This window comes from Phyllobates terribilis, unplaced genomic scaffold, assembly GCF_046119375.1.
Source record: "Phyllobates terribilis strain yellow unplaced genomic scaffold, ASM4611937v1 Scaffold_3__8_contigs__length_932513732, whole genome shotgun sequence".
In the NCBI taxonomy this organism is placed as follows: Eukaryota; Metazoa; Chordata; class Amphibia; order Anura; family Dendrobatidae; genus Phyllobates; species Phyllobates terribilis.
Window position 1 is genome coordinate 488916910 of NW_027362763.1, and position 26444 is coordinate 488943353.

Below are 26444 nucleotides of genomic sequence, written 5' to 3' on the forward strand. Positions count from 1 at the left end.
AAAACAAAAAGGAAAAATGGAAAATCGCCCAGGGGTGAAGGGGTTAACCTAGAGTTCCTATGTGCTAATTTTTTTGTCTATTATATATAATATCTAGTTGCATCATTAAATTGTACCTCATAGCTATTAACTGTTGGATACACAAGATATTTTGTATTTGTTTTTTTTTATATAACACCAACCATGAATGTCCTAGTTCATGTATTTTCCCCGATTTTTATGACAATATTCACTTGATGTGTTTTAATGAGATTTAATAAAATTATTTTTTATTATACCCAGTGCGGGACACATTTTTCTGTAGATCATATATGATATTTGGAACTGTTCATAATTCCCTCCATTTTCACTAAAGCTCAGTTCCACATGCTGACAAACAGCCGCAAAGCATAATACTGCCTCAAGCACGCTTTACTGTGGGTATGGTGTTCTTTTAGTGATGCGCAAAGTTGACTTTGTGCCAAACATGCCTTTTGGAATCATGGTCAAAATGTTTAACCTTTGTCTCATCAGATCATAACACGTTTTCCCACATGCTTTAGGCAGATTTGAGGCAGATTTTGGCAAAACATAGCCAGCCTTCGATGGTTTTCTTTGTAAGTAAAGGATCCCGTCGTGTCACCAAACCATTAATTTCCAGAAAGTCCTGCAGCTTCTTTAATATTGCTGTTGTTAGAACTCTCCTGTTAGGTTTTTTCTAGTTTGCTGGTCACATGACCATTTTTGCCTATTTAATCCGGCTCCGCCCTCCTGGCCTTGCTGGACTTCATTGTATTTTCTACTCTTGAGCTAGCTTGGTACTCTGTTACCTTTCTCTGTTAGTTTTGCTAGGTCTTCTGACCTCTATGTTCTATGTTGTGTGTTTGTCTTTTTCTGCTACAATTTCTGCTAGGAGGTGTCCAACTTTATCCCAGTCCCTAGTTCTTGTAGGGATCCCTCCCTTGCATCTATAGGTCTTCGTACAGACTAGCCGAGGACTTTAGCGGGTCTGATCGCAGGATCAGGTTCCCCGTTACATCGCAGGGATCCAGTTTAGTTCTATTGTAGGGACAGATCTCCTGTCTTTCCTTAGTGCTTGTAGCAGATCATAACAGCTGTAGGCTTTTGGCAGCCTCCTGGACCAATTTTCTTCTTGTCACTTAATCAATTTTTGATTGATGTCCAGTTTTAGGTAATTCAAGGTCACGGTCGTGCTAAATTTAAGCCACTTCTTGATGACCGTTTCTGAGTGGTCCATGGTATATCTAATGCCTTGGAAATCTTTTTGAACCATTCTCCTGACTGATAACTTTCAACAAATAGATCCCCTTGCTGTGTTGTAAGCTGTTTACAGAACATGCCTTTTACTGTAGAATGCAATTAGGAAAATGTCAGGAAAATTCTGCTAGAACAGCTAAACTTTATATGGGGTTAATCTGATTCATTGTAAATGTTGGTAGCTGTGTACTGATTACTACTTAACACAAGTTGAAATGTGAATGACTGATTCTGAACACAACCAAATCCCCAATTACTGTATAAGAAGGAGTTCATACTTATGCAACCACATTATTTTACTTTTGCTATTTTTATTTTCCTCCTCAAAATGATTTCAGTTTGTTTGGCAATGGATTTATACAGATTATGGGTGACATTAAAGGCTTGTTCACACATTTTTGCTTTGTTTTTTTTTCTGTGCATTTTTCATGGTTAGAAAACACACTGCACTTTAGAGTACCAGCGAGGTGAATGCGATTTCTGAAATCTCATACACATGCTGCTTATTTTTTCCTTGTGGATTTGAACTATCAAAGCAGGGTTTCTATTTCAGCATGTCAATTCTTTCAGCATTTTTCAGTTATTCAATTGGATAAGAAAAAAAACTTAAATTGAAATTCATAAAAATGCACATATTTTACTCTGCGTTTTTCCTGCCAACACTCAAATTTGCTGCAAATACTTAAAAGTGCGTACATACCCTAGAGGTGGAAAAAGTTTTGACATTCTGACATAATTCTTCTTGGTATGATTTTTTACATGACAAAAACCTATCATTTTAACAGGGGTGTGTAAACTTTTTATATCCACTACATATTTATATATATATATAGAGAGAGAGAGAGAGAGAGAGAGAGAGAGAGAGAGAGAGAGAGAGAGAGAGAGAGAGAGAGAGAGAGAGAGAGAGAGAGAGAGAGAGTGAGAAAAAGAGATCAGTTTAAATGTAAATATATATATATACACACACACATATATATTGTACAAGTCTTATTCAGTTCACAGTGTTACATACCTTTACTAGAGGATTGATAACGCCAACATTAGGACTTGCATTAAATACTTTGTTGAAGTTGGTCTCACGGTTCACTAGTTCCAGTTGGTAGAACTTCTTGTCTTCCTGCAAAAATGAAAGTGTCATTCTGACTGTGCTTCTTTCCCACAGTTTTGCCCGTTCAGATAATTGCTTTCAAACACATCAAGTATTAATATTTTAAGCTCAAATTGTTCGTTTGTAAATGTCGCTTTGTTTAATAATTTATTGGAATAGCTATTATTTATGAGGTTCCAGTTATTTAAAGATCGCTGAATTGTTAAAGACAATGGGTCTTGGTGGTAAACACTTTCAAACGCTTTAGAAAAGAAAAGTCCAATAATATGTCTCACTATTAGTTTCTTGATAAGCTGGTCCCGTTCTGCAACCATGTCTTTTAATTCGGAGATGACCTGCAGGTCCTCTGGTCTTGACTCTCTGTTCTGGTATTTTTCTTCCATTTCTGATAACCTTTAATATTCAATACAATATGGTAATTCCTCATTCAGTTTAACACGTGTTGGAGAATAAAGTGGACAAGTACTAGAACAGATGAAAAAGAGCAAATGCAGAATTTTCTAACAATGATGCAGAAAGCTGTAACTCAATGGTGCTAAGGGTCAAGTTACAGTTCTCTGTATGAATAAATAGTTCACGCATTGTGAGTTAGGTTAAAAAATGCTAAACACACATTAGTTCTGAAGGAGTTATCACAGCCTTCCATTTTGTAACCTGTAGATTATACATGTGAAGCAAACCTCGTTCCCACCATCCATAAAACAGAGAATGAGAATGGCCACATTCACATGTCAGTATTTGGTCAGTATTTTACATCAGTATTTGTAAATCAGGAGTGGGTAAAAAATGCAGAAGTGGTGACGTGTTTCCAAAACCAGGAGTGGAACAATCAGAGGAAAAGTATAATAGAAACACGTCACCACTTCTGGATTTATCACCCACTCCTGGTTTGGCTTACAAATACTGATGTCAAATACTGACCAAATACTGAACATGTGAACGTGGCCTTAATGCGATACTCCAGGCTCTGCATGTCTTTTTGCAGGTCTTGGGTAGCAGATGTCATGAGTCACTTCCTAGACAGATTCCCGTATTGGTCATGACAACCATTGCCCACAATCTAAGCATACAAGAAGACTGCAGGACTGTCCTAGATGAAAACATCTGCTGTCGCCTGATCAGTGGAGATCATGTATGGAAGACTTTGTGGCTAGCATTGGCACCTCCATTCAGGCAATAATCGTACTTCCAGAGTTTTCCAGACTATCTCTAAATTCTAATATTATTATATAAATATTTAGTATTTTTATAGTAGTTAATAGTGTAGTACCCTGCTGGCAATGAGCTCTGAACAAAAAGATGGGGACAATTCAATATCAAAGAGGACCTTTGGTCAGAAGTGGTCACTTGTGGGTCTTATTATATCCCTCTGCTGATATGGTTCCAGAGATATGGACCTTGAGAATTATGCAAATAAGCCTAAAGACATGCCACACTGTGAGCAACACCCCGTTGGTAAAGATTTCAGAGTTCTCTGATTTCAGCAATTTTAGGGTTGAGATCAGCTGACTGTAAAGTATTTTAATAAGATGTTTAACAGAAGCTCCACAAAGATATTGTCTCTCTAGATCACTTCCTAATGTCACATATCATCTCCACTAACTGAGACCCCCCACAAACACGTGGAAATACCATTATTAGCTGTTTTTCTCATTTCATGTCTTCGGCTAGCTGCTACTTTAAATGGCCAACGTCTGTTCTCTACTGAGAAAAATAAAGATGACAAGCCTTCCATCATTTTAGGAATAGCAACTAAATCAATACTCTACTGGAAGGCAGAAAAATCAAGAATGAAGATGTGCAGCAAAAAGATCCCATCTCCTCTGATGGTTGATTGCTCGCTGAGAAGCACTAGCAGCTTCTTTATTTGCTTGAACAGCAGACAGATTTTTGTGCACAAAGATTGAGACATTCTGTAAACAATTGATATTAGTGTCTCAAATTGTGTAGTTTCAGATGTAAGCTTACCTACTATATATTAGCATATCTGTATGTAGACCTAACCTAGTAAGATGATAAGTTTTACCAAAGGATCTAAACACCCCCTGGAAATTTGGCTGCAATGAAAAACATTTAAAAATTCTACAATTTCATAGCTGTACAACTAATGGAAGATAACAGTACCAATGATAGAACAATGGCCACAACACAAGGATGGTTATACACAGAACAGAACACAACTGATGGAAGAAAACAGTACCAATGATAGAACAATGGCCACAACACAAGGATGGTTATACACAGAACAGAACACAACTAATGGAAGATAACAGTACCAATGATAGAACAATGGCACAAAACAAGGATGGTTATACACAGAACAGAACACAACTGATGGAAGAAAACAGTACCAATGATAGAACAATGGCCACAACACAAGGATGGTTATACACAGAACAGAACACAACTGATGGAAGAAAACAGTACCAATGATAGAACAATGGCCACAACACAAGGATGGTTATACACAGAACAGAACACAACTAATGGAAGATAACAGTACCAATGATAGAACAATGGCCACAACACAAGGATGGTTATACACAGAACAGAACACAACTGATGGAAGAAAACAGTACCAATGATAGAACAATGGCCACAACACTAGGATGGTTATACACAGAACAGAACACAACTAATGGAAGATAACAGTACCAATGATAGAACAATGGCCACAACACAAGGATGGTTATACACAGAACAGAACACAACTGATGGAAGAAAACAGTACCAATGATAGAACAATGGCCACAACACAAGGATGGTTATACACAGAACAGAACACAACTAATGGAAGATAACAGTACCAATGATAGAACAATGGCCACAACACAAGGATGGTTATACACAGAACAGAACACAACTGATGGAAGAAAACAGTACCAATGATAGAACAATGGCCACAACACTAGGATGGTTATACACAGAACAGAACACAACTAATGGAAGATAACAGTACCAATGATAGAACAATGGCCACAACACAAGGATGGTTATACACAGAACAGAACACAACTGATGGAAGAAAACAGTACCAATGATAGAACAATGGCCACAACACAAGGATGGTTATACACAGAACAGAACACAACTGATGGAAGAAAACAGTACCAATGATAGAACAATAGCCACAACACAAGGATGGTTATACACAGAACAGAACACAACTAATGGAAGATAACAGTACCAATGAGAGAACAATGGCACAAAACAAGGATGGTTATACACAGAACAGAACACAACTGATGGAAGAAAACAGTACCAATGACAGAACAATGGCCACAACACAAGGATGGTTATACACAGAACAGAACACAACTGATGGAAGATAACAGTACCAATGACAGAACAATGGCCACAACACAAGGATGGTTATACACAGAACAGAACACAACTGATGGAAGATAACAGTACCACTGACAGAACAATGGCCACAACACAAGGATGGTTATACACAGAACAGAACACAACAAATGGAAGATAACAGTACCAATGACAGAACAATGGCCACAACACAAGGATGGTTATACACAGAACAGAACACAACTAATGGAAGATAACAGTACCAATGACAGAACAATGGCCACAACACTAGGATGGTTATACACAGAACAGAACACAACTAATGGAAGATAACAGTACCAATGACAGAACAATGGCCACAACACAAGGATGGTTATACACAGAACAGAACACAACAAATGGAATATAACAGTACCAATGATAGAACAATGGCCACAACACAAGGATGGTTATACACAGAACAGCTGGTAAATAGACAACCACTGTGACGTATTCACAACCAAATTCAATATCGTGAATTTACAACTAGAATTTTTAGTTAGGGTTAAACTACTAGACAAAGTGATTGATATGGATTTATGAGCCATATACACTCTTTTCTCTTAAAGCCAGCTATTTGAAGCAAATCAAATACTAAAGTTACAATAATGAATTTGGTGGTATTTCAGTGAGTGGCATTTAGCTTATAGGGCCACGTAGTGTGAACAATGCATTCTTTCAGCTACTTTTTTTTTTCTGCAAAAAATCTTTTGGGCTATTGACAAAAATTAAGTTATCCCCAATTCATAGGGAATAACTTGCTGATTGCTGGAGGTCCAAACACTGGGACCACCAGCAATCCCAAGATCAAGGCTCGGCAGCCTAGCCCTAAATGGAACAGAAGTGCGCATGCTCGGCCTCTGCTCCATTAATTGTCTATGGGACAGCCGAGCACTGAACTCGACAGCCCCCCTTTCAGAATAGAGCTGCAAAGCTCCATTCTCAGGGATTCCAAAACTTCAATCTTGGGATCCCTGGGCGTATCTGTGGTTGATGACCCAGTGATCAGCAAGTTATTATGACGTGAATAGGAAATAACTTAATTTTTTGGGAATAATCCTTTCAAGACATTTTTTAGGGCTTCTCGAAATTTGTCAGAGAAAAGGATTTGTTAAAAATAAAGAAATCTGTCACACTACTTGAATCAACCACCTCCCTGGCACTACTGTTCCAGTGTGCCCTGCTGGGAGTAAAAGTGATGACGTCCTGTCAATTAGTCATCTGACTCTGCAGCCTATCAGAAACCTCAGCAGTCAGGTGACTAAGGAACGGTATCTCTACATTTTAATTATGTAGCCTTTGCTTGGCCAAATTTTGAAAAGTCTTGAAAAACCCTTTTAATAAATCTAATTTGATTAGAATAGACATATAACAGATCAAGAGTAGCTATACAATGGAAATCTATTCTGGTAATCTATCTATAAATCTGGATAAATGATTTCATTCAAATAGGGGAAATAGTTTCTATTGTCTTTCCAATTATCAGATCTAAGCCTACAGATCATGTTCTGTTATCCATGTAAGAATTAAAGAGGTTGTCTGCACCACCAACTCCTTGTTACTCACTTGTCCTTGCTCAGGCACCAGCCCTTGTTTCTTTTCCCTAAGGCTACTTTAAGTCCGCACCATGTTACTCTGGTAACCTGGAAAACACCTTTCACATTATCAGCCAAGGTCTATTAAGGCCAGCTCAGACAAACAGTGCTGTGTGAGTAATCAGAAAGCAGAGCTCCCAGCTTCCCTGTGTAGTACAGGAATTTTCCTCATCATCCATTTCACTTAGCTGTCTGATCATCTCTTCTGCAAACTCCTGCTTCCTAGCTCAGATCTTTGAGTCTTGGTATTATTGCACTCTTATCTCTGCGTTTACATCTTTGCTATAACAGGTAACTGATAACAAACCTCTCTGCTAATACTGATGTTGTTCACGCTTACAAATCTTCTGTAACAGGTACCTGATAATGAACAATTCTCTGCTAAATATTGGGGCTGTTCACACAACTTTGCTGCAACAGAGTGTAATCTTTTCTGCAATCAAGTAACAAGTTTACCTATTCATCACTGCTGTCCTGTAGTTAAAGTTAACCATTTGTCTGCTGATAGCATACGACTCTGCCATTAACCATCTGTCTTCTGATAGTCCTGGATTGACTATACATCTACACTTTCTATGTATTTCTGTATTTATGTCTTTGTGATCTCCATTGCTTCCTGCTCCACTTGTCATTCCGCATACACAGTTGTCATGGTCCTCGCAAATACACATGCCATCTGGCAAGTCTCAATATCTCTATATAAACACATCCGTTCCGTTCTATCCATCCTGACCTACGGAATAGGGATGAGCCATAACACTTCCAAGTGGGCGCTGCCGTGAAGCTCAAGGAAAATGTGGTTGTACTTGAGTCCATCCATTTGCTGCTTGTTAGTGTCTCTCTGCTCTGGTGTAATAAACTTACCTGTTTCTGACATTCATTCCCAAAACTTCCATCCTGAGCGATCTGTCCACAATATTCATTAGTATATCTGCTCATCCCTGTAACTGGTGACCCAGCTCACTTCTATTCCAATAAATGACTTGTGATTGATCACATCACTGACATCCGCTTCTTGCTGTCACTCACCTCCCTACATACAGAAGTATATTCTCGGACTCAGCCAGGACATTTGCATTCTCCCTGTGGCTGACAGGGTGCCCTTACCTTACTGTTCTATCTGTGATAACTGCTGCTGTCCCAAAATATGACTTTACTGATATTCTTTAACCTTTGACTCCGAAACATGTTTGACCTTGCTGAATTGCATGTTTATTCTGACATTTGCTTCCTTGTTTTCAATCATCTTTACCTCGACTTAGCATATCTTTGCCACTTAGGAAGCCAAGAGGCCTGCAACCTGTGGCTTTGACACAGTAAAACCCATACCTCCTTAGTATCACCATGGTGTCCCTGGTAAATACTTGTCAAGACTCTTGGTACATCTGGTTCTTAGAGGACCTCTCACATCCATATATTGTCATTGGACGTATGTAAAAGAGTTGTTTGAATGAGACAATCCCTTTAATGTTGAAAATTATCAGATATCTTTCTATACCCAGTTCATTTTATTTACCGTATATCAGTTTGCCAAAAAGTGAGAGGGGTAAATGGCAGCCATTATGACATCTACTCTGTCAAGAAATGCAGTGATGTAGGGGCTAGCAAAGTATCAATTTATAACCAGGCAACATCTCTACAGGAGCCTTCAAAAACAGATGACATAATTAAGATCGGTAATGGCTGCCTTTTCGTTAAAAAGCCAAAAGGGAAAAAAAACATTTAATAAATGAACAGTGACAGATTGGTAAAAGAAACTATATAAATCCATACAGTGGCTCTAAATCCAGGTGGTTGTGAGTCCATGGGTTAATGTGTTGAACATGTATTATGCTTACCAACTGATGTGCCATAAACAAGTCATTTTGGGGAGTACAGGTGGAAATATGGCGTTGGTAAAATGTGGGTGCACTTTTAATTGTTACGGGGTAACAAGTTATTTTTAAAATCAAGTCAAACTGATAAAATTTGACACAGATTGGAAATCATAGGTTTACGTATAAAATTTGCTACCAAACATTCGGAGAAGTAGGGAGTACTTTAAATATAATGGTATCATCCTGGCGAATGTGGTATTTTGTAATTCCAGGAATTTAGGGGACAGGCATGGAGGTAATTTGTATTCTAATATATTATATTCAGCAAGGTGGGACAAGTGGTTGGGAGAAGAGGACATTATATATTTCCTTGTAAAGAATTGTTGGGAAGGAAGGTAATGAGTGGTAGTGTATTAATCCTTAATGATGGCATAGGTTACAATCAGATATTTCTTACAGAGGTGTTGAGATGTGTATTCTACCTCGGATAGCTAGTACTGATGATGTGAAGGTTGAGGTGGCAAGTGGACTGACTATGAAGTCTGTCTGTTGCTTGGAAATTAGTGACTGAGTTCCATTGTGAGTTACACAGGGAATTCCCATCATCAATCACATTTGGCAGGAATTTATTTGTTTGAATCCCCCAGTCTCTTAGTAACAGGGGTCCATTCACAAATGGTCCTAATATTGTTTTGCTACTGTACAACAAGATTCAGTATATCAAACAAGGAACCGATGTCACAATCTATTAATCACTATGACCCAGGTTGATCACTGTATACAACTAAATACAAGTTGATTGTTCCTTGCTTAATGGAACCTCCCATTTTGAAAATGGTATCTGATCTGCAGGCAGGATGTTATAGAGCAGGAGGAGCTGATCAGATTGAGATACATTTTTGTGGGAAAAGTTTCAGTAACCTTGCATTTTATTCACTGAAATTCTGTGTGTTCTTATGCATAAGAGTCCAGTGGGTGGTCCTATTCAGTGATTTCAGTCTTCCCTGTATGACTGTGGATGCAGAGATAGCTGTCCATCACTGATTAGGAACGCCCACTGGACTCCTATTCATACAAACAGCAGGGATTTCAATTAATAAAATATAAGTTATATTGAATTTTTCCAACAAACCTATATATCATCCTGCTCAAATTCTCCTTCTCAGTACCATGATGTCCAAATGTCGGACTACATGTATAACGTGACAGGTTCACGTTAAAGACCTTCTCACACAAGTCAATACAAACTGTAGAAGGACGGAACTATTGTTAATACAATCATTTTGTCAACATATGTGCATGTTGTCTGCAGCACATCCCCTGTTTAAATGGGGAGATGTGCTGTCCACATGGATGATTTATAGACAATCCAGCCAAGAAAAGAGCGTTTTGCATATTCATCAGCTGGTTGGCGGCATGTTTACTCAGGCCATTGATAGGGAAAGAGCGTTCGCCCAATTATAGGGCTGTTTTGTTGTACCTCCCAATACCAACATGGCCAGAGTACTATAATCTGGGATTATATGGCAGTTGATTATGTTGACTGATTAGTGGTTGCACAGCAAACTTGGTTATATTGGTTAGTAATACATTAATTGAGGTTTGAAAAGTTAGTTGTAGAAAAGTGATAATAGCTGAACTAATGGCAATTTTCAAAAACGCGTCTTGGTTTACTGGAACTTACGAAACTTGCAAGGCAGAATTTTTTTCCACGAGCATCGCTTGTGTCTTTGCAAATTCTGCCATTAAAACTTGCTTCTCTCTGATGTGGGCTGCGGTTAAGTCATTGATGTCTTCCTCGTGTTTCTTGTTTAAGTCTTGCTCATGTGTCCTTTTTTCAAAGAAATTCAGTATGTGTGTGCTTAAACATCTTTGAAAAACATTTTTACTTAACCGTTATACATATTTTATTAATGCCTCACATGAAATATGAACCAGCATTTTTGTTCCAGGAGCTGTGCAAACATTTACCATTTAATGAAGCGGTATACTCAAAACAGTGCTGTGTATTCTAGACCCGATTGTTCCTAAAAAAATATATTGAAGTGGTAAAAAAGGAAGATTTATTACAGCTTTATCTCGTACAGAGTGACTCAAACCTTTTCTACTAAGGGCAGGGCATTGTAATGCCTGGCCCAAAGTCCATGTGAAAAATAAAGGGGGCGACCAGAGAAGGAACAGTGTAACATATGATCCCTGATATGTAAAGTGCCTCCCCAGCTGGTCCACGGGAGTATCTAAGGGGCGCAGCGCCAGTCAGACCCGCCTCACAGTAAGGTAGTAATGTAAAGTATTAAAATAAACACCTTAAATTGAATCGAAGTGTATAACAAAAAGATTGGAAGTCTTATAATTTTCACACTCGCCAGTGGGCTATTGTAGACTGATACTTTCTGTACTTTGGGAAAATTCATACGTAAATATAGCAGCAATAGACTGACTCACACATTGTATTTAGCATTGAAGCATCTAATGATTGCGCGCAAAGGTCACTGTAAAAGGATAGCTGTGACATCGTCTATTTTGATCAACTGTGTGTAAAGGTGTTATCCATCATTGTAATCCAGCCTTTGATGATAATGAGACTGCGGAAAAGTCTTCTGTAAAGAACAGGAAGTATAAAATTGCCCCAGTGGCTAGTGTGAAAACTGCAAGATTTCTATTTTTTATATACAGATTGTGATATGAAAAAAACATTGCTGCTTTAAAAAAAAATACATATATACACTTAACGCAAAAACCTGATTTAAACAGTGGGTCTCTGATGACACATTCCTTTTAAGAAATTCAATAACTAGAAGTTTTAAAGCAACTCTTATTATATGGATTCTTTAAATGTTTAATGTGACAACAGCATTTAATATACATCTCATATAGGGTTAAACGAGGCAATATGGTGTACCTTATGTGCTGATTGGCTTCGCTGCGTATTCGAAGGATCTCTTTTCCCTTAAATTCCAGCTCTTTAGTCAGAGTGTTAATACTCTCATGCAGTATCAGCAGCTCTTTATTTAGATTAGAAACATGTTGCTCTTGATGCCTGAGCTGTTTCTCAAGTTCTGATATTCGTCCTAAATACTCAGATTCCTGTAAAGATAATGCGCTCTAATCAGCAATTATTTAACCCTCTTCCTGTGCACTTCTTATGAGCAGGTCCTCAACATGTGATGGCTAGAGAATCCAATCAAGGTAAAAATTTGTGTAACACTGTATTATACAGCTGTGCTCAAAAGTTTACATACACCGGCAAAATTTTTGCTTTCTTGGCCTTGTTTCAGAGAATATGAATGATAACAAAAAAAACTTTTCTCCACTCATAGTTACTGGTTGGGTGAAGCCATTTATTGTCAAACTACTGTGTTTTCTCTTTTTAAATCTTAATGACAACCAAAAACATCCAAATGACCCTGATCTAACGTTCACATACCCTGGTGATTTTGGCCTGATAACATGCACAGAATTTAACACAAATGGGTTTGAATGGCTACTAAAGGTAACATCCTCACCTGTGACCTGTTTGCTTGTAATCCGTGTGTGTGTATAAAAGTTAAGTGAGTTTCTGGGATCCAGACAGTCTCTTGCATCTTGCATCTAGCCACTGACGTTTCTGGATTGTGAATCATGGGGAAAGCAAAAGGATTGTCAACGGATCTATGGAAAAAGGTAGTTGAACTGTATAACACTGGAAAGGGATACAAAAAGATATCCAAGGAATTGATAATGCCAGTCAGCAGCATTCAAACTGTGATTAACAAATGGAAAATCAGGGGCTCTGTAAAAACCAAATCACAGTCAGGTAAACCAACAAAAATTTCGGCCACAAGTGCCAGGAAAATTGTTTGGGATGCAAAGAAAAACTCACAAATAACATCAGCTGAAATTCAGGACTCTCTGAAAGCTAGCGGTGTGGCTGTTTGAAGATGCACAATAAGGAGGCACTTGAAGAAAAATGGGCTGTATGGTCGAGTCTCCAGAAGAAAGCCATTACTGCACAAATGCCATAAATTATCTCGCCTACAATACGCCAAACAGCACAGAGACAAGCCTCAAAACTTCTGGAACAAGGTAGTTTGGAGTGATGAGACCAAAATTGAACTTTTTGGCCTCAACCATAAACGTTACATTTGGAGAGAGGTCAACAAGGCCTATGATGAAAGAACACCATTCCTACAGTAAAGCACGGAGGTGGATTGCTGATGTTTTGGGGATGTGTGAGCTACAAAGGCACAGGAAACTTGGAAAAAGTTGAAGGAAAGATGAATGCAGCACATTATCAGCAAATACTGGAGGCAAATTTGCACTCATCAGCTCGGAAGCTGCGCATGGGACGTACTTGGAGGTTCCAACATGACAACGAACTAAAACACAAGGCCAAGTCGACCTGTCATTGGCTACAGCAGAACAAAGTGAAGGTTCTGGAGTGGCCATCTTAGTCTCCTGACCTCAATATCATTGAGCCATTCCGGCGAGATCTCAAATGCGCAGTTCATGCTAGACAGCCCAGGAACTGGAGGCTTTTTTGCCAAGAAGAATGGGCAGCTTTACCATCTGAGAAAATAAAGAACCTCATCCACAATTACCACAAAAGACTTCAAGCTGTCATTGATGTTAGAGGGGGCAATACACGGTATTAAGAACTGGGGTATGTGAACGTTTGATCAGGGTCATTTGGATGTTTTTGGTTGTCATTAAGATTTAAAAAAAGAAAACACAGTATTTTGACAATAAATGGCTTCACCCAACCAATAGCCATGAGTGGAGAAATTTTTTTTTGTTATCATTCATATTCTCTGAAACAAGGCCAAGAAAGGAAAAATTCTGCCGGGGTATGTAAACTTTTGAGCACAACTGTATTCAATAACAGAAATGGGTAATTTGAACATGAATGTGAAAAAACAATAATTATTAATTTCTCTTGCCATGTCGATTATATAAACCTTAGGGCAGGGGTCTCAAACTCGACTGGGTATATGGGCCACACACGGAAAAAAATTTAATTTGGGGGGCCACATTCTTTGCAGGACAAAGTGACATTTTTAGTGATACCATTTTTTTTTCTATACACCTTTTGAACATTTTTGCTGTTTTATTTTTTATAGCTTGGGTCGTTATGGATGTGGCGATAATAAAACATGCACTTTTTTTGTTTACTTTAGTTTAGATATAAAGCAGCATTTTTAGTGGCAAAATATTTTTTCATGCTTTATTTTGAAGTTTTTCTGCCAAAATCTTGCAGTAATGTGCCCCACCCTGGTCTGCATCTTGTAATGTCCCCCATCTTTGTCCCAATCTTGTCGTACTATTCCATACTGGTCCCCATCTTGTTGTAATGTCTCCCATCCTGGACCCCATATTGTCCTAATGTCACATACCGGTCCCCATATTGTAGATATGTCCTCATCTTGTAGTAATGCCCCATCCTGGTCCCCATCTTGTTGTAATGTACCCATCTTCTAGGAATGTCCCCAGCCTGGTCCCCATGTTTTAGGACTGTACCCAGCCTGGTCCCCATCTTTTAGGACTGTCCCCAGCCTGGTCCCCATCTTTTAGGACTGTCCCCAGCCTGGTCCCCATCTTTTAGGACTGTCCGCAGCCGGGTCCCCATCTGTTAGGACTGTCCCCAGCCTGGTCCCCATCTTTTAGGACTGTCCCCATCTTTTAGGACTGTCCCCAGCCTGGTCCCCATCTTTTAGGACTGTCCTCAGCCTGGTCCCCATATTTTAGGACTGTCCCCAGCCTGGTCCCCATCTTTTAGGACTGTCCCCAGCCTGGTCCCCATCTCTTAGGACTGTCCCCAGGCTGGTCCCCATCTTGGAGAACTGTCCCTTGTGCCGTTCTACACATACAAGAGAAAAAAAAAAGATTCTTCTCACCTGTCCTCCGTTCCCCCGGCGTCCTTTCTGCACCTGTGGCCCGCAGGCACCATAGACCCCAGTCCAGGAGCTGCCGGCAGCTGCGCTTCAGTTCAGTGTATTGCCGCGCAGAGACCGGCTCTCTGCACAGCAATACCAGTGGCAGCCGCCGGTCTATCAGAGGCCAGCAGGTGACATCTGAGCGTGTCAGTGACTTCATACGCCGCTGTGCTGGGACTCAGATGTCAGCTGCTGGCCTCTGATAGGCCGGCTGGCACTGGTATTGCTGTGCAGAGAGCTGGTCTCTGCGCGGCAATACACTGAACTGAAGCGCAGCTGCCGGCAGCTCCAGGAATGGGCCGCGATCGGGGTCTATGGTGCCTGCGGGCCGCATGAAGCAGCCTGAACGGCCGCATGCGGCCCGCGGGCCGCGTGTTTGAGACTCCTGCCTTAGGGGAAACCCAATGGATCCTTATTATGCATCAATAATATCCACTGCTCATAGTTTGGATCCATCATTCAATGGATCTCTTACAGTGTAATCACTTCTGTCCTAAATGGAAACATTTGTGCTATTGTGAATGCTGAAAATACCCATAGTCCTTCTGAAATAATTCATTGCTATACCTGATGCCTGTTCAACTCTTTCTGCCTTTCCAGCTCTGCCGCAGTAACTTCCATTTCCTGCTGGTGGTGATTTCTCAACTGGTCAATGGCTGCTGCATGCTGGTGATTGAGCTCTGAACGCAATGATGCTGCAAAGCAAGCAATATATATATATATCACAAATGAATGAGAGAAATATTTACAATGTTGCATTTGTCCATTATGATCACACAAGAGATGTATTAGTTATCCAAATTTGTTATTCTGTACATGGTAAGAAAAATCTGGTCCATGGAACAAATATCCGAGAATAGCTTTTGTGTCAGAAAAGATGCCTTTATTTTCATTACAACCTGTGATAAGTCTGATTATCAGCTGGTTGAAGCTCAACCTCTACCTCACTATGCTGCACAATATGGACTGTCTCTTTAAAAAAAAAAGGTAAGGCCGGTGGCCCAGTGTCTTAAGTCAGGTATGCACAACATTTTTTGTTCCAAAAGCCACATTGTCATACTGAACCAATCTGAAGAACCGCAAATTATTTTAAAGGGGTACTTACATGAAACATCAGCAGAACCACCATCAGTACCTTAATATTTCATCAGAACCAAGTTTTGAGTATTTGAGAAGAATTGGAAGAGTTTCTGCTCCAAAAATTCAGAGTGAACACACCCAAACTTACACTGAGTTTTTGGAGCAACTCAAACTCAACCAAATTCTCCTCATAAATCTCAAAACTAAGTTTTGATGAGTTTTCAGTTTTAACAAGAAGCATGTTATGGATTGCAACATGATCAGAACCACCATCAGTACAGGAATGCAGATCCAGAACCACCATCAGTACAGAAATACATCACCAAGCTTAGAACGGTAGTACAGTGATCAATTGCCTTTTCAGGTCAGCCCCATATACACTTGTATCACATGAACCTGAAACTCCTAGTGTGTCCTTAACAATGGTAAGGAGATAGTGGGAGTTGTTGTTACCAGCCATCGTCAAACTACGCACCATATAGCAGCCACAATGCTAATGAGAAGCAGGCAGTATCACAAATAAACATTAACATCCAAGTACCTTATCAGTGACATCTTCTGTGATTTGAGTAGTTCCAATCTCTGTTGTCTTCAATAATTTTGTCATGGTACAGACGCCATGATGAGATTTCATGCCCAGAGCTCATCTCTCCAAACTTCCCTCTTTTCCAGCCTTCTGCAGCACTTCCCGACACGGTGCCTTTAAAAATAAAACTATCATTATACTGCCGCAGAAATAAAAATATCTCCCCATGGTGTGCCCCTGGAATATATAATTGCCCCGCACAAAATATCCCCTCCACACTGTCCCTCTCCATAATATCCCCCCCACACTGCCTCTCTCTGTAATTTTTCCACCCTGCACTGGCCCTCTTCATTGTATTCCCCCCACACTGCCTCTCTCCGTAATGTCCCTCCCACACTGCCCCAGAAATAAAAATATCTCCCCATGGTGTGCCCCTGAAATAAATAATTGCCCCGCACAAAATATCCCCTCCACACTGCCCCTCTCCATAATATCCCCCCCACACTGCCTCTCTTCGTAATGTTTCCACCCTGCACTGGCCCTCCCCATTATATTCCCCCCACACTGCCTCTCTACGTAATGTCCCCCCCACACTGCCCCTCTCCATAATATTCCACCCCACATTGCGTCTGTCCATAATGTTCCCCCGTACTGCCCCTCTCCATTATATTTCACCCCACTCTGCATTTTTCCGTAGTGTCCCCACCAAACTGCCCCATTCTGTAATGTCCCCCCACACAGCTTCTTTCCAAAAATATTGCCCCCACACAGCTCCTCTCCGTAATATTCCCCCAACACTGCCCCTCATAGCAATGTCCCCTACACACCCTGCCTCTTTCCATAATGTCCCCCACACACCCTGCTCCTCTTCATTTGTTCCCGCACACATCCTGCCCCTCTCCATATTGTCCCCCACCCACCCTGCCACCTCTTCATTTTTTTCCTTTCACACTGTGTTGCTCCTTTGAAGAGATATTCACGTTTATTGCTCTTGGAGCACAAAATGTGAAATCTCTGCTTGTACTGCAACTGAGTGTTTCTTCAGAGTCTTCTCTGCGGGCATGCACTTTCACCCAGACACTACGAATCACAGCTTGGCATCTGATCTAGCCATGTCTCAGACATGACCAAACTGTGATTGGCAGCATCTGGGTGGGAGCGGTGAAAGCACAAATGTTGATTTTCTGCAATGGAGCGACACAGTTCAAAATGGAAAAAAGTGGCAGAATCAAAGGAACACAGCGATGTTTACAAAGTATTTATCTCAATTATTTTCTTAGCAAGTGACTTGTACTCTTGAAATTATACTTGGTTTCAGCAATGGATGTTATCAGTACCCTTTCTCTGTTGTTTTAGTGGCTTAAAATATTCACTAAGATAATGGAGGAACCATCTTTATGCTGCACCACCTATCATCTACCTATCTATCTATCTATCTACCTATCTATCTATCTATCTATCTATTATCTATCTATCTATCTATCTATCCCATATCTATCTATCTATCTATCTATCTATCTATCTATCTATCTATCTATCTATCTATCTATTATCTACCTATCTATTATCTATCTAGCTATCTATCCCATATCTATCTATCTATCTATCTATCTATTATCTTTCTATTATCTATCTATCTATCTATCTATCTATCTATCTATCTATCTATCTATTATCTATCTATCCTATATATATCTATCTTTCTATCTATTATCTATCTATCCCATATCTATCTAATATCTATCTATCTATCTATCCCATGTCTATCTATCTATCTATCTATCTATCTATCTATCTATCTATTATCTATCTATCTATCTATCTATGTATCTATCTATTATCTATCTATCTATTATCTATCTATCTATCTATCTATTATCTATCTATGTATCTATCTATCTATCCCATATCTATCTATCTATCTATCTATCTATTCTATTTTATCTATCTATCTATCTATCTATCTATCTATCTATTATTTTATCCAACTATCTATCTAATCTAATTTTTTCCTTATGTTTTATGCCTGTCAATCACTCTAATATTACCATATTACCATTTCATTCCATCTAGAATTTATCTAGAAATCTATCTACATTTGGTAGAAGTAATTTAGAGATTGACCTATAGATGAAAGATGAACACATTTCTGCACAATAGTGTCCCCTACACAGTGCCCTCTGCATACTGTGCCTCCTTCACAACTCCCCCAGGTTACTCCATAGGATCTTCTCATACTAACACCAACCCCCTTCCTCCTACAATAGGATATTTAATCTTTTACTGTTTCGGGCCGCAAACTGGCCACCTCTGCGCTGTGGCGACAGCAGCAGTGTGATGAGGTCAAAGCGTGATGACCTCCCAAAAACAGCAGCACGTCGGGGCGGGGGCTAATGAGTCCTGTGACGCTCTGCCCCAGTCCCAGTGCCTCAGTGTTCACCTGTATTCATGTCCAAAAGTCGCGAATACAGTTATATATGAGCAGATGAGAACCGGAGTTTCCCAGTTCTCCGCATGCCGCATGATGTCTGTACTAGGCCCAATGTTATTTAATATCTTTATTAACGACATAGTCAACGGGTTAAATAGTAAAATATCAATATTTGCAGATGACACAAAGTTATGTAAAACAATTAATACAAAAGAGGACAGTGCAGACCTACAGAGGGATTTGGATAAGCTGGGTAGGTGGAGCATTAAATGGCAAATGAGGTTTAACGAGGAGAAATGTAAGGTCATACATATGGGAAGGAAAAATGGAAGTCACCAGTACTCACTGAATGGGAAATCATTGGGGAATTCAGAGATGGAGAAGGACTTGGGCATCTTGATTGATAGCAAACTAAATTGGAGTGCCCAAAGTCAGGCCGCTGCTGTAAGGGCAAACAGGGTAATGGGATGTATCAGAAGAGGTATAGCTGCAAAGGATGAGAACATTGTTCTTCCACTGTACAAAGCACTGGTCAGACCACACTTGGAATACTGTGCTCAGTTATGGGCCCCAATATATAGAAAGGATATAAATGAGCTTGAAAAGGTACAAAGGAGGGCAACAAAATTAATAAAGGGAATGGAGGGACTGCAATACCCAGAGAGGTTGGCAAAACTAGGACTATTCAGCCTGGAAAAGAGAAGGTTGAGGGGGGACATAATAAATGTATACAAATATGTTAGGGGACAGTATAGAGATCTTGCCAGGGATTTGTTCAAAAGGAGGGATATTACGGTAACAAGAGGGCATTCACTAAGACTGGAAGAGAAAAGGTTTCAGCACCAGCATAGGAAGGGGTTCTTTACGGTAAGAGCAGTGAGAATATGGAATTCACTGAGTGAGGAGACGGTAATGTCGGATTCACTACACCAGTTCAAGCGGGGACTGGATGCTTTTCTAGATACCAGGCAGATTTCAGCATATACTTAAAAATAAAATAAAATAGTAGGTTGATACAGGGATTTATTCTGACTGCTGGTTTCAGAGTCGGGAGGGAATTTTTCCTCAGGTGAAGATTGGCCAAATCATTTGGGGTTTTTGCCCTCCTCTGGATCAACTTTAGCAATTACAGAACTAACAGGTCGAACTTGATGGACGCAAGTCTTTATTCGGCTTTACAAACTATGTGCAGACCAGTCTTAAGTTGACCCACAGTAAATCCCACTGATTTTTTTTCTGTTGTAAAGGAATAGCCATGATGGATTTTATGAGGTGATCATGAATTGTGTCCCTATAGATGAGTTGCTTCACAGCACTACTTTCATATCTCAACTGTAAATGGCCATGACCAATCTTCCACACCAAATGAATACACTTGTATATATACAGGTGCCTACATATGTAGTGATTCCGAGCCAGGTGAGTTCACAGTGATTTTTTTTCTCTGAGTTTTCCAAGCAAAGACTCTCCAAAAACCATGAGGAGTGTAAAAACCACAAATTATGATTTGAGAGTTGGAGAGTTTTTGATCCAAAACCTCAGTAAAAAAAAACCTCAGTGTGAACACACCCTTACCACGGTTTTGCAATGCAGTTTTAGAATATGCTCACATTGAGATTTTTCTTAACAGGTTTTGGAGAAGAAACTGCGCAAAAACTCTCCAAGTCCTCAAATACTCAAGACTCAAAAACTTGTTTCTGTACTGTTTCCAATCCAAAAAGTCATAAAAAAAACTCAGTGTGTTCATATTCTCGGGTCTTTTTGCTGAGTTTTTGGCGTAGAAACTCAATGTTTTTGAGGAGTTTTGGATTTGTAAAGTTTCCTTAGTGTCCACTCAATTTTTGCTTGGGTTCCGGTCCTGCTCTGTCCTTATCTATTTGGATTTGTGATGTGAACTACAAGAGTAAGGTACTGTCCCAATTGGGTACACCTTGTCGCGGTGGGAAGGCTTTTACGCTTTATTGATCAAAATAGTGTTAAATATGTACCCTATTTTTTACATGTACTTTTACTATTCACTTACTACAGGGTATATGCTTATTTTCTTTTTTGTTTTGTGTTCTGTCTGTTAAATGGCCACAGTGTGAATGCACACCTAAGTATTGCACTTATACCAATATAGGCTCTGGCTCATTTTTTTTTGTTTTAGTTTTTTGTACTTTCTACGAACAGTATCGTGGCTCCCCCTTTGCGGGGTCCATTTTGTTTATATAGCTTTCCAAGTACAGGTGGCTGCACAGTCGGGACCTGGTCCTGCTCTGCCCTTATCTATTTGGACGTCTGCTGACACATAGTGAGGAGAACTACAAGAGTTAGGTACTGTTCTGATTGGGTACCACTTGTCGCGGTGGGATTGCATTCACGCTTTTTTGATCAAAATAGTGTTAACTAAGTAACCTATGTTATTTACATGTACTATTACTATTCACTTACTACAGGGTATTTGCTCATTTTGTTTTTGTATTGGGATCACAGTGTGAATGCACACCTATGCACTGCACTTATGACAACATGGGTTCTGGCTCCTTTTTTTGTTTTTGTTTCCATTTCTGCTTCAATAACTCCTTGAGAAGCTTTGTGTACACATAGCCATAGGCGATGGCGCTTGGACATGTGATGCAGATTGAAAACCATTTTGAATAATTACAGTGATTTCCACTAATCTGTGTGCGCTTCTTGTCACATCTCACTTAACAAACATGTCAAATATGCATGAAACTGCATTAAATTGAGGTGCGATACCAGTCAATATCTCAGACAACCCCTTTACGTTTTGCTTTATAACTTCTTTGAAACATCCACAAATTTGATTTTGATCACTTTAGTCCAAAACAATAGATCTTCATAAATGATGCTCTAAGGCTTGTCACATCTAAGATATGGGGAAAGTATGTGCATGTAGCATGTACTCACCTAGCATGGCTTTGCCCTCATCTTCCAGCTCAAAGCGAAGGGTCTGAAGCTCCTGTTCCATCTCCAGTCGCAGCATGTCCATGACCTGTTTGTGGCCATCTTTTACAGACTGAAGCTCCTCAGAATATTTTTCATGTAAACGATCTTCCAGATCCTGTGAAGCAGAATAAGGATATACAGCGGCAGAAAATAACGCGTACACATCTTAAGTGAAAGATAAATGGCACATACGAAGACAAGACAAGAAAATTGGGCAAATTATCTTAAAGAGCAGAACAGACTGCCTTAATGCTCGGAAAGCATCTTCTACTAAACCATGCACCTTGTCGGTGAACATGAGTTGTTATTTTTTTTTAAGTAAGATTGGAAATGATTCATAAAATATCTTTTAAAATGACAGATTTTGGCAGAGACCTCCTGACACACACATAGAAGCCAGCACCGCATTTAATGCCTGGTAAGTCAAGTTACTCATAGGCTGAAAATAGGAATTTAAGTTGAGTAATTCTAGTTTCCGCAAACACTTTATTATAGAGTTGTACACTACATTGTAAAATCCTTGTTATATATAATAATATAGAGTTATGGGAACCACTAGACTAAAGGTAGACTTCCTGCTGGAATAATACTAAACTCTGAGAATAAAATATCGAAAATCACCGTGGGTGTGCAATGGAAGTGGCATTAAAGGACCAGGCTAAATAAAGCAATGTATCTAAAAAAGGAGTAAATAGCTGTAAGTGGTGCTTACTTTCTGTTCCTGGTCCTTTGCCTCCTCCATGCTTTGGAACGCGATCATGTGCGCTTCCTGCAGTGACTTCTGCCTCTGCTGATGTTCCTCCTCCAGCTCTTGGAGCTCTCGGGTTAGACGCTGTCGCTCTTGACCGAACTGTGACTGCAGCTGCTGCAAGGCGGTCTGGGACTGGCACAGCTGCATCTCAAGGTTCTGCTTCAGCAACGAGATCTAGCGCAGCAAAAAAGAGATTCAGACAAAAAAAGCACACAACAGAATGACAGAATAAGTGGAGGAAAATGTGCTGTGATCGCAGCTGTACATTTCCATATAAATGAGCGTCACTTTCTCTTTTCAGTGCTCATCTTTTGTCAGCAACCCGTGGATTTGCTATATTAAAATCCAAAAGAATACCTTCATTGCTGCTATCTTTACAGAAGTGATAACTATAGAAGTCATGGCTATTAAAATCAGCCTTTTGCTGTTGATGAAGCCCTTGGCTCATCTAAAGTCCTGGAGTTTTAAGTAACATTCATACCAGTAATGTTAGCAATCTACGGCAAATATAAAAAGTCCCACTTCATGTTTTGTGTCATACATCTACAAAGGAGTTCTAGGAGCCCTTACCAGATCCTCAGCCACTGTGAGAACAAAAGGGGACTACACTTTCTGTTGGGTTCTCACTGGTCTATCTAAAGATTCCCATACACATTCAGAAGCTAGCGGGATAGCGATCTCTCTCGACTGCCGCATATACATGAGCCCTCAGCTCACCTGAGCATGCATGTGTTCTGTATGGGGAGAGAAGAACAAGCCACCATCAGACACGTCTGGCAGATGCTAATCAGACTAAAGAACAAGAAAATCAAGCCGTTTTATCTTTTGTCTCCTCCAATATATTCAAGTTGAGAGACAGGGAGTGCATACACACTGAATGCTCATCCGGTCCACTTGAAATTGTCCAGTTAGGCCACTTTATAAACATGAGAGGTTACACTTTAAATGGGATTTCTCATTATAGGTTTCTGGCCTACAATGGCCTTTGCTGGGTTAAAATAATAAAATAAGATGTTACTCACTCTCCCTGGGTCCCACACTTCCTCTCTCCGCCATTGTTCCAGTGATGTAATGACTAAAGTGTACATGAATCATGAAATCATCGGCTGCAACGATGATGTGTGCTGTTGTCATGATGTCATCGCTTTAGCCAGTAAGTAGAGACCAGAGCAGCAGCGGAGAGGAAGAGCTGGACCTGGGGAGGGTAACATCTGATTTTCTTACTATGTGTTTTAACCTAGGGCATTAGAGGTCAGTAACCTTTTATTGGAAAACCACCTAAAATTTGCTAGAAAGAAACTAGTCTACTGACTCTCATGAGTAAGACTCTGTAGACCCACAGCCGTTCACTTCCAGTAAATGGCCACTGCACAACTTTACAAATACAAAACATCAACTTTTATTCTACCTTTATTCATCCAGAACAGTATGCCATTAAACCGTAATCATCATTTTAATTATTTAATAAATCAATAGTACACTTTAAAATAATCAACTTTGTAGTTTATCTTATCAGAGAAATCTGTCTCTTTCTCCGCCAGAACTTCCCTCTAAAAATTCTCAATTCACAGGTAAAATCTGTATCCAGTGAAGACAGATTGTTACATTACTGAGATAGTAGATGGCAGTGAGAAGCTAGAGGCAGAGCTAGGGAATATTTCCCCTGTTCACTGTACTGACATCTAATCTTTCATATGACCACAAAAGATGTACAAGGGATCAGACCTCCCGAACGTAATGTACAAGGGACCTAAGCCAACATGGCCAAAAAACACCGAAAGCCTGTTTGCTGTACCTGTCTGAAATAAAACCAAAAATAAGTGGAATGCATTTGTATTAGTGTTTATAAAAATCACTGCCCCATGAAAATTAGCAAAATTGTTAAGGAAGAATCACAACATCTTTTATAATTTGTAATTAAAAGATACCAAGAGTAGGACGCTTATAAAAGTATTAAAAGGTTACTGACATCATTTAAAAATAAGTTTAATGTTTCTGGAGACTATTGAACATTTTCCTTCCTTTCAGTCAGTAATCCCATTAAAGAACAACATTGTCAGCTTTTCCTCATTCTGAAAAGGCTGAGTGATAACAAAATGCCCCCCCCCCCCCCCCCCATAAATAGCTGCCGGTCGAATTACTGTTCGACCGATTGTTCAGCCAGCAGCTATTCCCCCTGACTCCCATACACAGGTGTGCTCAGCTGGCCGAGAACTCCTGGGTTTCTATATGAGAGAGCCACTGCCAGACATCTCTGACGGCAGCTTATCTCTTAGAGAACAAAAGGATCAACAGTCCAAAATCAGACATACAGGATCCTTGTCCCAGACATCATCCATCAGGGGACACTCAGAAGGCCCCCATACACATTAGACTGTTGGCTGAACTCATTGATATCAGCGGGAGCGGTCCTTTATTGGCTCTAATAAGCACCAATTGGAAGCGTAAGGATTTTTGTTCACTTCCATTATTATTTAGCAATTTTTATGAGACATGTACATGAACAATTGTTCAAGCATTCATTAGTTCCCCTACCCATATACATTGTACAATAATGTATGCTTAAAAGATGTGATTATCGACAAACAAGCAGTGGGCTTTTTAGTGAATTAGGCGCATCTCAGCACTGCCGTGCGCCTCCGTCAAGAATGTACCCCAGTCCAACTAGAGCAACATTTTTGCCGAAATTTACACCATCAAAGTGGATTTACCGGGCAGGTTTTGTCCAGCACAACATCTGCCCAAAAGTCAAATTCCAAGGTGTTTTACACCAGAAAACAGGCAAAAACACCTTGATGATTCGGGCACTGTAACTAATAATTATCCGCAGACACCTAAACCCTTTTCACCTAAAATAGATTTTCATGTTATCTACTGTCTGGTAGAAATCTATGACAATAAGAACTGCAAAGAGAATTGACTGATATGAATGAGCATTTATGAGATGGCTATTTATCAATGCCAGGCCTCCACGGACTGCCAACACTACAGAACAAATATGTCACAAAAATGAAATCTCACGAAAAGCAAGTATTTTCCCTAGACAGCATGTTTTGTTTTTCATTAGCCAAATAGTTGGAAGTCTCTACATAACAAACAACTGGCAACTCATCAAAAAAAGATCTACTTAATAGAATTTAATTGGTTGCTCTGCTTGTCTGAACATCTTTTTAGTGATACAATTATGAAATCTCTCCTGTCAATTTCTTCGGCTTTGTTTGCTCTTTATTGGATTAGACACCATGAGAGGACATACAGTAATTGCTGACTCCGTCTCCTGCTCCGACCAATGCTTTGGATGATAAGGTCAGAATCACCTTAGGCTTCTTCAGTTTGTCTTCTCACTGTCTCATTACATCAGAAGTTTTCCTATATTTTCCCAATGTACCAGTCAATGTCGTGCCTCGCTGCATGGTTTCCTCCCCAGAATATTACATAATGCATTTATTACATATTGTTTGTATTTACAAAGCAAACATGCATTTATTAAAGCGAACCCTACTACATCTCATGCTGGAAAGGTATTAGCCTCGGGTCTGAAGGCAAAACAGTGATCCTACAGAATTTTCACTTCTATCATTAAAGCCATGTAAGATTTATGTGCTGCTTATCGATTACGTTGTAGCAGAATTCGATTCATGCTTGCCCTAGACACAGCCAGCCACCCAGCCTT

The 26444-nt window shown here is 39.8% G+C and overlaps 1 protein-coding gene across 6 annotated transcripts in view; it reads right to left on the bottom strand.

Moving 5' to 3' along the window:
* The window catches only part of FAM184A (family with sequence similarity 184 member A), a 314499-nt gene that overhangs the window by 11384 nt on the left and 276671 nt on the right, over positions 1–26444 (bottom strand). For 4 of the 6 annotated variants that reach the window (XM_073675937.1, XM_073675941.1, XM_073675936.1 and 1 more), the window contains 7 exons: positions 22733–22945; positions 21982–22135; positions 15599–15726; positions 12022–12206; positions 10804–10950; positions 2641–2758; positions 2270–2374 (listed from right to left, as the gene is read on the bottom strand). In XM_073675937.1, the coding sequence (XP_073532038.1) occupies positions 2270–2374; positions 2641–2758; positions 10804–10950; positions 12022–12206; positions 15599–15726; positions 21982–22135; positions 22733–22945 (1050 nt within the window). The remainder of the gene's footprint in view (positions 1–2269; positions 2375–2640; positions 2759–10803; positions 10951–12021; positions 12207–15598; positions 15727–21981; positions 22136–22732; positions 22946–26444) is intronic. The other 2 variants (XM_073675939.1, XM_073675938.1) reach the window with 1 other exon arrangement.